This window comes from Octopus sinensis, linkage group LG1 (genome assembly GCF_006345805.1).
Source record: "Octopus sinensis linkage group LG1, ASM634580v1, whole genome shotgun sequence".
Taxonomy (NCBI): Eukaryota; Metazoa; Mollusca; class Cephalopoda; order Octopoda; family Octopodidae; genus Octopus; species Octopus sinensis.
This window is the reverse complement of record NC_042997.1, coordinates 203,825,580-203,840,303: the sequence shown is the minus strand read 5'-3', so window position 1 is coordinate 203,840,303 and position 14,724 is coordinate 203,825,580. Positions and strand designations below refer to the sequence as shown.

Sequence of the window (14,724 nt, the reverse complement as noted above, 5' to 3'; positions counted from 1 at the left end):
CATATTTCTGCATTGTTATGCTTCATCAGCTGCAGACACTGAATCTGTTGTTGATAACCTGATAAGAACTGGTGTTTTTATGTCACTTTACAGCAGTGTGATTTGGGGTTCAATCCAGCTGCATGGAAACTTTGGAAAATTGCTTTCTACTATAATTTTTTGTTGACCAAAGTGTTATGAGGGAAATTTGCTTTATGAAAACTGTGTTGCACAAAACTAGTTGGAGAGGCCAAACCCTTACTGTTATTGGGTGACAGACTCCATTTCTCACTCTGATACCTCTGCCTGCCCTTTGGATACCTTCAGTGGTGCCATGGTATTGCAAGCATTCAGACCCAGCTGCCAGTCTGGAGATAAATCCCATGCCTTCGACACTGTCTTGGAGCCCTTCATCTGATCTTTATATACAAAAGAGAGGTTGTGTGCTGTCTGTCTCCTACGATTTAGATTCCTAACAACTCCCACATTTTGCGGTGCAGTTTAACCAAAACCGGGTATCTTATAGTCGTGATTCATATCGAGCCCTTCTGGGTATTAGCGTGCATCTACGGTGAGTCTACGATTTAAAAAAAAATTTACCATCATTTTTTTCCATTTTAATGCATTTTTTCGCTATTATATAAGGGAAGTAACTCTCTAAAAATGTCTACGATGAGTCAACGATTTTTAAAAAAATTTACCATCATTTTTTCCCAATTTTTAATGCATTTTTTTGCTATTTTTTGGCTATAACTCTCTAAAAATGCTTATATAGTTATTTCCCTTACAAACCCGAGCAACGCCGGGCGATACTGCTAGTTATTTATAATTGTGAAATAATAACAATTAAAAAGTATCAGACATAAAAAAAAGTTAAAATAACAAATATGGCATTCTGTTGTACTTTTGTTTGAAGTAGATGGTTTTTCACAAGACCAATCCATGTCCCGATTCCCTGCAACAGAGAAAATATTGTGTGTTAGCAAACAAATGAACGGCATTAATTGATAAATAAAACAATGTTAGAAACAATTACTTATTTATAGTTCTATATTTAAGGGATGAGGAATTATGTACATTATTTACATTTGAGGGACATTTGTCCTCATCTTGTTTGTTGTTAACCTGATGAAGGCTGGAGGGTATATCAACCGAAACATTGTGTTAACAACAAACAAGATGAGGACAAATATCCGTTAAATGTAAATAATTACTTATTTACTTGTGTATAAGTCACAACCCTAATTAACTGTTAAATCCTGATACAAAATTTTTTTTTCTGTTCATAGTTTTAGCTTTGCTCTATGTATAAGTCACAGCCCAAATTTTTTTCAGTTAAAATCCAGTATAGGCACAAGACAGCTGTGTTTTCTCAACCATATCATTCTAGGTTCATTCCCATTGCAGGGCACCTTGGGCAAATGTCTTCTACTTTTGCCTCAGGCTGACCAAAATCTTGAGAGTGGATTTGGTAGTCAGCAGCTGAAGGAAACCTGTTGTGTGTGTGTACGTGTGTGTGTGTGTGTGCATGTGTGTGTGCGCCTGTGTGTGTGTGTGCGTATGCGTGTGTGCATGTGTATGTGTGCGTATGCGTCTGTGTGCATGTGCGTATGTGTTTGTCCCTCATCATCACTTGGTAACTGGTGTTGGTATGTTTATATCCCCGTAACTTAGCAATTTGGCAAAAGAGACCAATAGAATATGTACCAGGCTTAAAGGGAAAAAAAGGGTACTGGGGTCGATTAATCAGAGCAGGGCTCCAGCATGGCTGCAGTCTAAGGACTGAAACAAGAAAAAGATCAAAGCTATAAAACTGTGCAACTTATACACAATTAAATATGGTAATTAATAAGTAAAGCCGAAGACTCTGGGAATACTAATGATGGTCTGGCCAAGCAGCAGCATGAAATGGCCACAAACTGAATAAGGCATTATTCTTTGCTACCAAATAAGTTATTTAAGGTTGGATTAAGTAATGTTTGACAAGAAATGTTATCTTTATATTGCTGCAATAAAAGTTTAAGAATTCAAAACTGTGCCAAATGTAAAGAACCTAAAAATGTAGTGAAATGTTGATGATAGAGCAAATTAGAGTTTCAAATTTTGGCACAAGGCCGGCAATTTCATAGAGGAAGGTAAGTTGATTACAGTAAACTCCAGTGTTTAGCTGCTACTTACAAGGGATGGTCATTAAAGATTTCCCCTGATCCCCTTCCCAAGGACTGGGATAAACAAGACTTGGTATAATTATTAGTCCTTATCTACATAGCCACCACCAATGGTAACATACTTCTCTCATTGCTTTATGCAGCTGTGAAGACCTCATCTGTAGAAGTCAGTAGGTTGCGTTTGAAGCAAAGACTTTACCTCAGAAATAGTTCATTATCATCTGAAAGTGCTTCCCCTTCAAAAAAGACTTCATGGTTGGAAAGAGGTGGAAGTCAGATGGTGTGAAGTTGGAAGAGTATGGGGGATGAGGAAGGATTTCATAGGCACAGGAGTGTGCTTTCACCTGGGCATCATGTGCATTGTGAACTGGGGTGTTATCTTGGAGGAGGTGGACTCCTTTGTTCAGCATGCCATGCTTCTTTGCTTTGATGGCATCCTGAAATTTCTGTAGCAGAGAAGCATAATATACCCCCATTAATTGTGGTACCCATTGCCAGAAAATCCATCATCACTACTCCACGCTGGTCCCAAAAGACATCTACGGCAAGTGACTTCTTCTGTAGCCTTTGGTTATATTTGGTAAACAAAAGCTGTGTGGAAGCCTGTCATATATATGTTTGTGTCTGTGTGTCCATGTGTGAGTGTGTGTTTGTGTTTGGCTCCTTCCACTTGACAACTGGTGTTGGTTTGTTGGTGTCCACTCAACTTAACATTTCAGCAAAAGAAACAGACAGAATAAGTGCCAGACTAAAAAAATAAGTACTGGGGGTGCTTTTTATGACTGAAATCTTTTAAGGTGATGCTCCAGCATGGCCACAGTCCAATAACTGAAACAACAAAAGATAAATGATACATAAAAATATGATAGAATGTATTCACATTTTTAGACTTCAAATAATCCATCACATTTTTTGGTATTTTATCCAAAGAGGTTTTACTTGGAAGAAAAACTGTGATATTTTGTCGTCGAAACTGTTTCTCCAATCCGGTGCGCTGTAATGAATAAAACAGAAAATATTAAAAACTTATTGAAGTAGAATAATAAATGAAATGTGAAATAAGAAAAGCTTCCAACAATGCAGAAAGTTTGTCAGAAGATTTCCTTGTTCTTCATTTCCTTCATTATTCTACTTTTGTACTACATTGTTTCAAGTAAATTGCACAACTCACTTTTTAAAAATTTGTTCTAATCTAACGTCGGACTGTTATAACATCTGCTCCAGTATAGCAATATAGTTAGACAAATAAAGACATGACTATTTATGACCGACTTCAACATCTCGACAACTCAACTTCCTACATCAGAGTATTTGTAATGACTAGCACATACCACTTCTCGTGTGGGAGGGGTGTTCCATTATTATTATTATTAATATTATTATTATTATTATTATTATTATTCCCCTAACAAAAGTAAATTATTATTATTCTAGCTCAGCTTAGTGTTCTTTGAGGCAACTGAAATACATATTCTTCCATGTAATACATTTAGAGTTCAAATCTACAAAAGGCCTATTTTGCTTCCTATCCTTTTCTTTCGGAATTAGTGTAATCAACCCTAACCAACCCAAAATTTTGGTTCTTATGCTTTTATTAGAAAGGAATACTTTTAGTTGTGGTAGGTGTAAACCTGAGTGTATGACTAAGAATAGGTGCAGATATGGTTGTGTGGTTATGAAGTTTGCTTTCCAATCATGTGATTTGTGGTTCAGTTCCATGATGTGATACCTTGAGCAAGTGTCTTCTACTAAATCTGCAGGTAAGTCCAAATCCTTCTCAGTGGATTTGACACTTCCTATTTTACATTATTCAATTGATTGTAAAACACGAAAACATCTATGTACAATCTTACAAACACATTTGTGTAAACTTTGCCTTGTAAATTAAGATCTGTCATATTTCTGTCCCATTACCAGTTGTGTCATTTATATTGCTTTAACCCACAAACAAAATGGGGTTAAAAGGTAGCAACATAATTCTGGATAGACAACCACCTTTAATCTCACTAATCATCTTCTAATTACCTACAGATTCTTTCAGAAGTATATTTCTATCATTTGTTAGCTTGCATTTATTCAATAAAAGGACTTATATTTAAAAAGAAGCAACTGAAAGAAGGTATTACTATCATGATTGCATCATACTTAAAAAGTCTTCATAATTTGATTTGTAACCATTTTGCTACTAATAAGAACAATACAAAGACAGGTGGAGAAGTGAGTGTGTATGGAAGAGGTGGGGGTGCATAGAATGAAGGAGAGACAGAGAGAAGAAGGAAAGGAAGCAAGATTGGAAACTGCAATAGTGACCGCATCCAAGTTAGCCATCATATACAGTATGGCTGAAGTCTCTCTCTTTCATTCTCTTTCTCACTCCCTCACCATCGAAATTCAAAACAAAATTAAATTGGATTCAGTCCCACTGTGTGGCACCTTTGGCAGTTGTCTTCCACAATAGTCTTGGGCTGACCAAAGTCTTCTGATTTGCTAGATGGAAACTGAAAGAAGCCCTTTGTGTGAGTGTGTGTGTGTGTGTGTTTGTGTGTCCTTATGTCTGTATTGTCCACCAACAACATTTGACAACCGATGTTGGTGTGTTTGCTTCCCCCTGACATAGCAGTTTGGCAAAACAGCCAATAGAATGAGTACCAGACTTAAAAAGACATAAATACTGATGTCTGCTCATTCGACTAAAATTCTTCAAGGGGATGCCCCAGGATGGCCACAGCCTAGCGACTGAAAGAAATATAAGATAACAGATAAATCAATTTTAACCTTTCAAAAAGGTTCTAGAATTCATAAAAATTCTAATTCTTCTAAAAAATAGTTTAATATTTAGTTGGAATTATTAAATGTTGGTTCAGGAGAAAATGTTATTAAGAGACTTCCAGACGTTTTGATTTAAGAATTACAAACTATTAGAATCTCAGCAACAATAAAACGATATTCACAAAGTATATTCCAACTATAACCACCCCATGTTTTGGTTTCCAGATAAAATGTATGCATAGTAATATTATCTAATGTGTCCTTCCTTTTGAAGGTGATTGTGAATTATCTAAGAGATATTTGATTACTATTTCTAGCATGCTAAGTGAACATGTACAAAATATTTTCCCCTGTGTAACCTGAAAAAAAACCGTTCATTTCCATTAAAGATAAGCCAAACCTTTTCCCTTAGAATAGATTGAACTTACCGTAATCCAGGATCCAAATTCTTGGAAGTCAGGATGCCCCATGATGAAAGTCACGAAATCTTGCTACAATATAAAAAATGATTGCTTTATTCAGAAAACATATGTTGGTTAGATAAAAGCAATCATCATCAAAAGTCCTGGCATTCATGTAAAGTTTGAAGATTTTTGCAATTTTGAAATGGACAGTGTTCTTGTTAACTTAAGTCTTCCAAGACTGGAAAATAAGAACAGCTGTAAGTAGATAATGTGATTAACTCTTCAGCATTTTAAACTGGTCATATCTGGTCAAAATATTCCACCTGTTTTATGTTCAAACCAACCAGACTGGCTTCTTGTACCTTACCTTCAAAGTGGACTACACCTTTCATATCCCACCAAACAGATAACAACATCTTACGTGGGTGAAGACCTATTTTTAGCCTGGGGTGCCAGGGTTTCTCCCTTCCCTGTCCACTGTCTTCAGTGCTTGACATTTTTATAGAGAATCCATTTCTCATCACCAGTCACTATTTGGTCCAAAAAAAGGTTCATTCATGAGATGTGACAGCAAAGAAGAGCACACATTCACTCTCTGCATGTGATTAGACTCAGAAAGTTTGTAAGGAACCTATTGACCCAATTTGCTGACTTTTCCGATGGTATACAGGTACCAATGAATGGTTGAATGACCAAATCCAAGCTTCTTTGTTAATTCCTCAACAGCTATGATGGGATTTTGTTCCACCAGGGTTTGCAGGATGTCCTCGCCGAGCTCTAAAGATTTTCCAGGATGAGGCTTGTCTTTGAGGCTGTAGTTTCTGACTCAGAATTTCTGGAACCACCGTTGAGACTGGCTTACATTTATTGTCCGATCCCCATATACTGCATTAATATTCCTCACACTTTCCATTGCGTTGTTGCCCTTATTGAACTCATAAAGCAAAATATGCCGAATATGCTCCATTGTCACTCCCATTATAGCTTTGAAAAAATAACTGTTAAAATTGAACTGCACTCTTCAAAACTTTCACTAAGAATAAGGATAAAGTAAACTTACTACCTGCTTTTATAGCAAGTTGATGCAGGTAGTTAATTCCATCCTCCTCCAACTTTTAGTTCATGCAATTGAAAAAAATGCTACCTAAGAGGATTTTTACACCATTTCATGAATCAAATGCTGCAGAAAAATGTAAAGTTCCATCTTCAAAATAATCCTGGAATTTCAATGGTCACTGTTAATTCTATATTTATTTCCTTGTGAGCTTTTCTGTTAATATGAACTCTACCACATTTTTGTGACTATGAATTTTTTGACACAACTGCTGTTGTTCTGTGCTATATTTCAAATTTCTTCTCTTTTGGTCTATCGTAATCAACTTCGTTTTAATAACATAATAAGCCATGGCTGACATATTACACAGGGAATTCCATTCCTACATCAACTTATTTCATTAAGTATCTGCCTCAAATTTTAGTGGGTGCTGTGTGATTTGAGGGAGACTTGGCAACTATTTCATAGCTACTCCCACACTGGCTCATGTGTTTTTCCTTGCCAGTATTACTGATTCATCATTAGCAGCCTATAGCCTCCGTTTTCCATGCTGGCATGGGTAGGACGAGCTGACAGGAGCTGGCAGGTTAGAGAGCTGTACCATGATCCAATTGTCTGTTTTGGCAAGGATTCTATGGTTGGATGCCTTTCCTAATGCCAACTCCTTTACAGAGTGTACTAGGTGCTTCTGATGTGGCACAACACAGGTGTTATGTGTGTGGCACCAGCATGGATGCTTTTTACGTGGCACCAGCACAGAGTAATTATTGAAGCTACATCAAAGGTAATCATGCATTTAAGGATGATTAAAATAGATATAAATTCAACTTACATTGAGGTTTCCTGGTATTTCTGGTTCATTCATCATAAGGTTGTTGACGATATGGATCAGTCCATTTGAGGCTCTAATATCACGATAAATAGCAAGCACACGACTTCGCCTGCTTGAACCTTGGAATTTTAAAATTAGTTTTTTACCCTAGAATGAGAAGTAGAGATTCTAAAATCAGTAAATTCCTCAAAAAGATACACAGCTTTATATTCTCTTAGATTTAAATATTTATTTCAGCACATGATATACAAATGCAACTTTTATCATACTATTTGAAACATATTTTCAAATACTTCTATATATTTCTGGGTATATTTCTTACTAAAATCATGGCAAACTTTGGAGCTCTTGTTCTAAATATTCTTGGATGAAATAAAATTCTTCCTCATGTCTGAAGCAACAATTATATACATAATTGTTATGGAAGAAATACAAATAATAACAGATCCAGGAAGGCATGGGATGAGGTAGTGAAGCATGACTTTTGAACATTGAGCCTCACAGAGGCAATGACAAAAAACTGAGACCTCTGGAGGTATGCTGTGACTGAGAAGATCCGGCAAATAAAGTGAGTTCACAGCTGTAACCTACACCAGTGTCACATAACCAGTCAACTCAAAAGTACCTTGGATCGTAGGGCGACATGCCATGTTTGAGGAGACCTATTGAGTCAAGTAAAATCAATATCAATATCAAAATCAAATCAAATGGAAATTGTAGTTGTAACACCCATGCTGGTGGCACATAAAAAGCACCATCTGAATGTGGCCAATGCCAGTGCCGCTTTGACTGGCTTCCATGCTGGTGGTGCTTAAAAAGCACCATCCGAATGTGGTCGATGCCAGCTCCTCTGGCCCCTGTGCCAGTGGTATATAAAAAGTACCCACTACACTCTCGGAGTGGTTGGCATTAGGAAGGGCAACCAGCTGTAGAAGCACTGCCAGATCAGATTGGGGCCTAGTGCAGCCTCCAGGCTTCCCAAACCCCAGTCGAACCATCCAACCCATGCCATCATGAAAAACGGACGTTAAACGATAATGATAATGATGAAACACGCATTCATATTCTGGAGTTTATAACTTGGGTGTCAGCATGACTATGTGGTCATGAGGTTTGTTCCCAAATGTCATGGTTTGAGTTCTATCATTTGGCATATTATTTTGGGCCAAAATCTTCTACTGCAATGTCAGGGTGACCCAAATCTTATGAGTGAAATTTGGGAAACAGAACTGTGTAGAAAGACCAATTCTGTTTTGGAGTGGTTAACTGAATTTATCACCCAGTTTAATACCACCACTACCTTTAGTATATTTAAGAGGGTCTACTCTGTAGCAAGCATTTGCAATACATCTTCAGCCTGAAAATAACTTCCTCTCTTCCTCCCAACAGTATCAGGTGATCCTATCATCATCATCACCATCATCATTATCACCATCATCATCCTCTTTTTAACATCCTCTTTTCCATGCTTGCATGGATCGGATGGAGTTTATTGAGGCATATTTTCAACTACCAGATGTTCTTCCTGTCACCAACCCTCACTTGTTTTCAAGCAGAGTAATATTATCCCATGGCCAGACATGCTCTCGCACAATATTGGAAATGAATGACACTGCTTGTATGACAGGACAGGTGCAGCTTTCTGGCTTGCCAGTCCTCAGTCAAACTGTCCAACCCATGCCAGCATGGAAAGAAGATGTTAAACGATGATGATGATGATGACAATGATGATGACATCAAGACAAAAAGACACAAATATATATATATGCATATACATATACTATTATATAAGCTTTGACCCTTTTGTCACCAAATTTCTGTTGAAATATTTTATGTTTCTTTCAATTAATTTTAAATATAACAAAGAATTTAGTAAAACAACTTAGTTATCATTAAGTTAGTGTTAGGATCATGAATTGTGACTAAGGTTTGGTGGAAGATTTCAATTCAAAACTTTTGAAAACAAGACATTTGTACTACAGAGCCAGAGCCAGTTTGAACCAAGTTGGTATAAAAAGGGTTAAGTTAATCATTTGTTAACCCTTTTGTCACCATATTTCTGTTGAGATGTTCTGTGTTTCTTTCAATTAATTTTAAATATAACAAAGAATTTAGTAAAATAACTTACTAAACAGAGGCAGTTTCAGCTGGGGTGGTAATCAAAATGGTTAAATTAATCATTTGGTAACCCTTTTGTTACCATATTTCTGTTGAGATGTTCTGTGTTTCTTTCAATTAATTTTAAATATAACAAAGAGTTTAGTAAAATAACTTAGTTATCATTCAGCTAATGTTAGGAATGTAAATTGCGACTAAAGTTTGGTGGAAGATTTTGATTCAAAACTTATGAAAACAAACATTTGTACTACAGAGCCAGGGGTGGTTTCTGCCGGGTTGGTATCAAAAGGGTTAAGAAGAAAATCTTGCTCCAGAATCATCAAAATAGCACAGAACTTTTGCAGAAGAAAAGTAATTTTATGCCAGTGAAACACTCATTACATTTGTATAGAATGACAATTTACTCCTCTTCAAAAATGCATGAACCTCACAACTTCCACATACTAAGTGTATCTGGATTTATAACCTTTGTGTTCAAATACGACACATTTCAAGATGTGTTACTTTTGATATTCTGATCAGAGATTGAAAACTAAATTTTTGTTTTACCTTGTAAAAGAAGCGGGCAAAGTTTCCTTGTAATGTATAGAACGTGTTGTCTGTGAGATCATCTATATACACACTTACAGGAAAAATGTGCTGGCGTAGAATTTGTCTTACATGGTCTGAATTTTCCAGAAACTTGCCAAACTGAAATTAAATCAGAAAATTACGATTTGTAAATCTCACAACAAGAGATATTCAGCAACAGTACTTTGGAGTAAAGATTATTTGCCAACATAACATGGCAGTCCTGGTTTAGGACGAATCTTGCTGTAATTTAGCCCCAGGAGACATTGTCTCCAGCTGGCTATACAACATGATCTGTGTCTTTATATTTTCGAACGATGAGTAGGGTTGCTAGATTCCCTTGTTTGAAAAATATAAAGACACACATAGCCAGCTGGAGACAATGTCTCCTGGGACTAAATTACAGCAACATTCGTCCTAAACCAGGACTGCCATGTTATGTTGGCAAATAATTTTTACTCTGAAATTAAATCATCCTAAAGTGAATATCTTAATATTTAATAATCATTTTTTTTTTCAAATATGATTTTGACCCATGAATCAGCAAACTTTTCATCTCATTGACCACTTTATGAAACAGTTAATAACTTATCATTCTCATATATATATTACACATGTGTGTGTGTGTGAGAGAGAGAGCGAGAGAGAGAGAGAGAGAGTGTGTGTGTAATCCAAATAATAAGACAAAGAAATACTTTAACACATCTTTAATGATCATTTACAATTGTTTCTGTACCAACTCTGTTTGCAAGGCCAGTTTACACAAAATTCGAAGTGAAAATTGATTTGGAATCTGAGTGGGTCACTTATTAGCATTCTGATATAATCAAGATCTCGCTAACCACATCGAATGATAGGAAATGTACAGAATTGCTAATGATAGACAATTAAATGGTGCTTCACTCAATAAGTAACTCCCAACTTCACTTCATTGGATTTCACACAGTATACAGTGTATATAATCAAGACATCACAAACAAGAATGGAGAATTATACATCTTCAAAATTTGTTTTTTATAGCATTACTCTCATTAAATTCCAGCAGAAACACATGTTAGATTGGAATTTAATGAGAATAATAATGTGATAAACAAATAACAGATCTTTTCTGTTTGGTTGGCACGTTTCAGTTTCTTTAATTTTTGTTCCATTTGATTTCATATTTGGTATATTGGTGTAGTTTTGTAAAGTGATCATTGACATGATATTCATTTTCACTATAAATCAATAAATAAAGAGTTAACAGCTTTTTAAAATTTGCAAATTGTGAGTAATCTTAGCCAGTCAAAAGTCACAGACATATAGGTACCTGTTTCTTTGGTAACAAACCAAGCTGTTACCAAGCTATTTACCATGTGTTCTTTTTGTCGCTTATTAAATGCTTAAAACACATGCAGCATGACATACTTAAAACACATGTGGTATGAGATATAACAGCTAAATTGACCTTAAATCACACATGCAAACTTTTTTTTGGGGTTTTTGCATAATTATATGAATTCCCCTGTGTAGAATACAAATTCACAAAAATTCTCTGAAAATTAGGAAAAAAAAAGTTATGATGGGTTATATGAGACATGCATAAAGTAGAATTCTGCCAATATTTCATCTGTTTACAGTTGACAACACTTGCTGTCATGCATAAAATGACAGCTTCCAAATCCAGTTTTCTGACCAGGTAAAAATCCTTAGAATTTAAACCTCTGGAACTGTGAAGTATCTCCTGAGATTCAGCATGGAAAATCACACCAATACATCAAATTTTAAAATTTTCACTAAACATTAAAATTTCCACAGGTGCAGCCAAGCAGGAAAGATTCCAAATAATTATAATAAGCAAATTTTGATAATACCATAATAAACAAAGTTTTGTGTTTTGTTTATACACCAAATTTGCTGCAGGATAATATCCGATATAGCTCCCTACACAAGGCTGGGTATTAAAGAACACCTAAATACCATGAACCAGGTGAAACAACTCACCTCGGATTGAATCTGAGAATGGTAGATAACAATATTTCATCATTATTTTGGATTATTAATACCATGCACTCAGATAAAACTGAAATGAATTGAATCTCTGGTCTGTGACTTATATACAAATAGAGCAAAAACATACATCTTATTTCTTTATTGCCCACAAGGGGCTAAACATAGAGGGAACAAACAAGGACAGACAAAGGGATTACATAGACCCCAGTGCGTAACTGGTACTTAATTTATCGACCCCGAAAGGATGACAGGCAAAGTCGACCTCGGCGGAATTTGAACTCAAAACATAGCAGCAGACGAAATATCACTAAGCATTTTGCCTGGCATGCTAACGTTTCTGCCAGCTCACCGCGAAAACATACATCTATACACACACATACACACACAAGGGATTGGAGAGAGGAGAGAAGAGAGAAATATGATTCTAAGCAATAATATCTGAAAGCTTACTTACAGTAGTGTCCTGAAGCAAGTTACTAAAGCCACGGTCTAATGGCACAAAAACTGTATAATTCCCGTGTTTCGTTAATTCACCTTTGTAGACTTTTTGCAGCATCATTAGGAAATTATTTAACCGGTTCTTACCAATTTCATCTTCGTCATTCATGTCTGCAATTTGCTATGAGGAAATAAAAAAATTGTTACCTGAACAAGAATCATGTCTTAATGGTAATGTGAATATTTAAGAAGCTAAAGGAAGCGTGAAGAATGATTTTTTAGAGAACAAGGTTTAATTGCCAGCTAATTGCAGCAAATTCATCACTATCATCATCATCATTGTCGTCATTATCATTGTCATCATCATCATCATCATCATTACCACCATTATCGTCTTTATCGCCATCTTCGTTTTAACATCCACTTTCCATGCTTGCATGAGTTAGATGGAATCAGGGGAAGCAAATCTCTCTACGGCCTGATGCCCTTCTTGTTGCCAACCCTTATCTTTTTCTAAGGAAGGTATCAGTTCTCTATGACCAGAATACAAATTCACAGAAGACTGGCAAGAATGACACTGCATATATGCTTGTGACTCTCGTTTACAACTATCATACGAGGTCAAGACAAAGAAACACACATGCATGTGTGCATACACACACACAAACATACACGCACGAACATGTATACACGACAGACTCCTTTCAGTTTCCGTCAGCCAAATCCACTCAAGAGAATCAACCTAGGGGCTTGCCCAAGATGATTTTATCAGATCCTCTCACTTCATCCCATGTCAGCATGTAAGATGGACGTTAAAAGATGATGATGTTGATGATGATAGGGGGGTGAAGATGGGGGAGGACAACGACAACAACAATGTTGGCGATTATGACAACAACGATGATGAAAATAATGAGGCAATCTGTTATAGAGTGTATTACAACTATAGATTCTGTAGACAAACTAAGCATGTAGATATGGTCAGTGATTATGTATTAAGGCAGATTTCATTATTATTATAGAAGGTTAACTGGGAAGATAGTTTTTGTGTATGGCAGATGCACAGGGGCAATAAACACTGAAGATTCTATTACATGCAAGGGGGAAAAACTAGAAGTAGTTGATAGCTTCCGCTACCTAGGCAACCAAATCTGTAGTGGGGGTGGTTATTCTGAGAGTAAAGCTGCTAGAATGAGAATACTCTGGGCAAAGTTCAGGGAGCTCCTACTTCTGCTGGCAACTAAGGGCCTCTTGCTCAGGATAAAAGGTAGACTGTATGATGCATGTGTGCAAACTGCCATGCTACATGGCAGTGAAACATGGGCCATGACTGCTGAGGACATGTATAGGCTTGAAAGAAATGAAGCTAGTATGATCCGCTGGATGTGTAATGTCAATGTGCATACACGACAGAGTGTAAGCACCCTGGACATAAGAAGCATCAAATGTGGTGTGCAAGAGAGATGATTGTGTTGGTATGGCCATGGGTTACGTATGGATGGGGACAGCTGTGTGAGGAAGTGCCACACCCTAACTGTGGAAGGAACCTGTGGAAGAGGAAGACCCAGGAAGACATGGTGAAGCATGACCATCGAACATTGGGCCTCACAGAGGCAATGACAGGAGATCAAGACCTTTGGATATATGCTGTAATCGAGAAGACCTGGCAACTAAAGTGAGATCGCAGCCCTTGATGCATCGGGCAATATGATATGTTTGAGAAGACCTGTTGAATCAAGTAAAACCAAAATTGTAGCTATGGCCAGTGCTCCCTGACTGGCTCCTGTTCTGGTGGCATGTAAAAACATCCAAGCATGATCGATGCCAGGTCCACCTGACTGGCTCCCAGGCTGATGGCACATAAAAAGCACCATCCAAATTGTAGCCAGTGCCAGTACCCCTTGACTGGCTCCTGTGCCGGTGGTATGTAAAAAACACTACCCGAATATGATTGATGCCAGGCCCACTTACTGGCTCCTGTTCCAGTGGCACTTAGAAAGCACTCACTACACTTTTGGAGTGGTTGGCATCAGAAAGAGCATCCAGCTGTAGAAACATTACCAGATCAGATTGGAGCCTGGTGAAGTGGTGAAGTATGACCTTTGAACATTAGGCCTCACCAAGGCAATGACTAGTGACCGAGACCTTTGGAAATATGCTGTGCTTGAGAAGACCCGGCAAGCCAAGTGAGACCATAACCTCGTGGCCTATGCTAAGAGTGTAACCAGCCCACTTATGCATACCTTTCCTTCATTGGACACTAAACTCTGCTTGTGAAGACCTGTTGAGGCAAGTGAAATCGAAATCAAATTCGATGAAATCGAAATCAAATTCGATGACTGGCATCCGTGCTAGTGGAGCGCTAAGGGCACTATCCGAGCATGATCGTTGCCAGAGCAG

At 37.2% G+C, this 14,724-nt stretch overlaps 1 protein-coding gene across 2 annotated transcripts in view; it reads right to left on the bottom strand.

The window, feature by feature from the left end:
• Positions 1-14,724, bottom strand: part of LOC115219218 (stabilin-2) — a 165,159-nt gene that overhangs the window by 75,700 nt on the left and 74,735 nt on the right. For both annotated transcript variants that reach the window (XM_036508412.1, XM_029789355.2), the window contains exons 10-15: positions 12,341-12,505; positions 9,874-10,014; positions 7,207-7,353; positions 5,345-5,407; positions 3,028-3,141; positions 884-934 (exon numbers count right to left, since the gene is read on the bottom strand). In XM_036508412.1, coding sequence (XP_036364305.1) covers positions 884-934; positions 3,028-3,141; positions 5,345-5,407; positions 7,207-7,353; positions 9,874-10,014; positions 12,341-12,505 — 681 coding nt within the window. The remainder of the gene's footprint in view (positions 1-883; positions 935-3,027; positions 3,142-5,344; positions 5,408-7,206; positions 7,354-9,873; positions 10,015-12,340; positions 12,506-14,724) is intronic.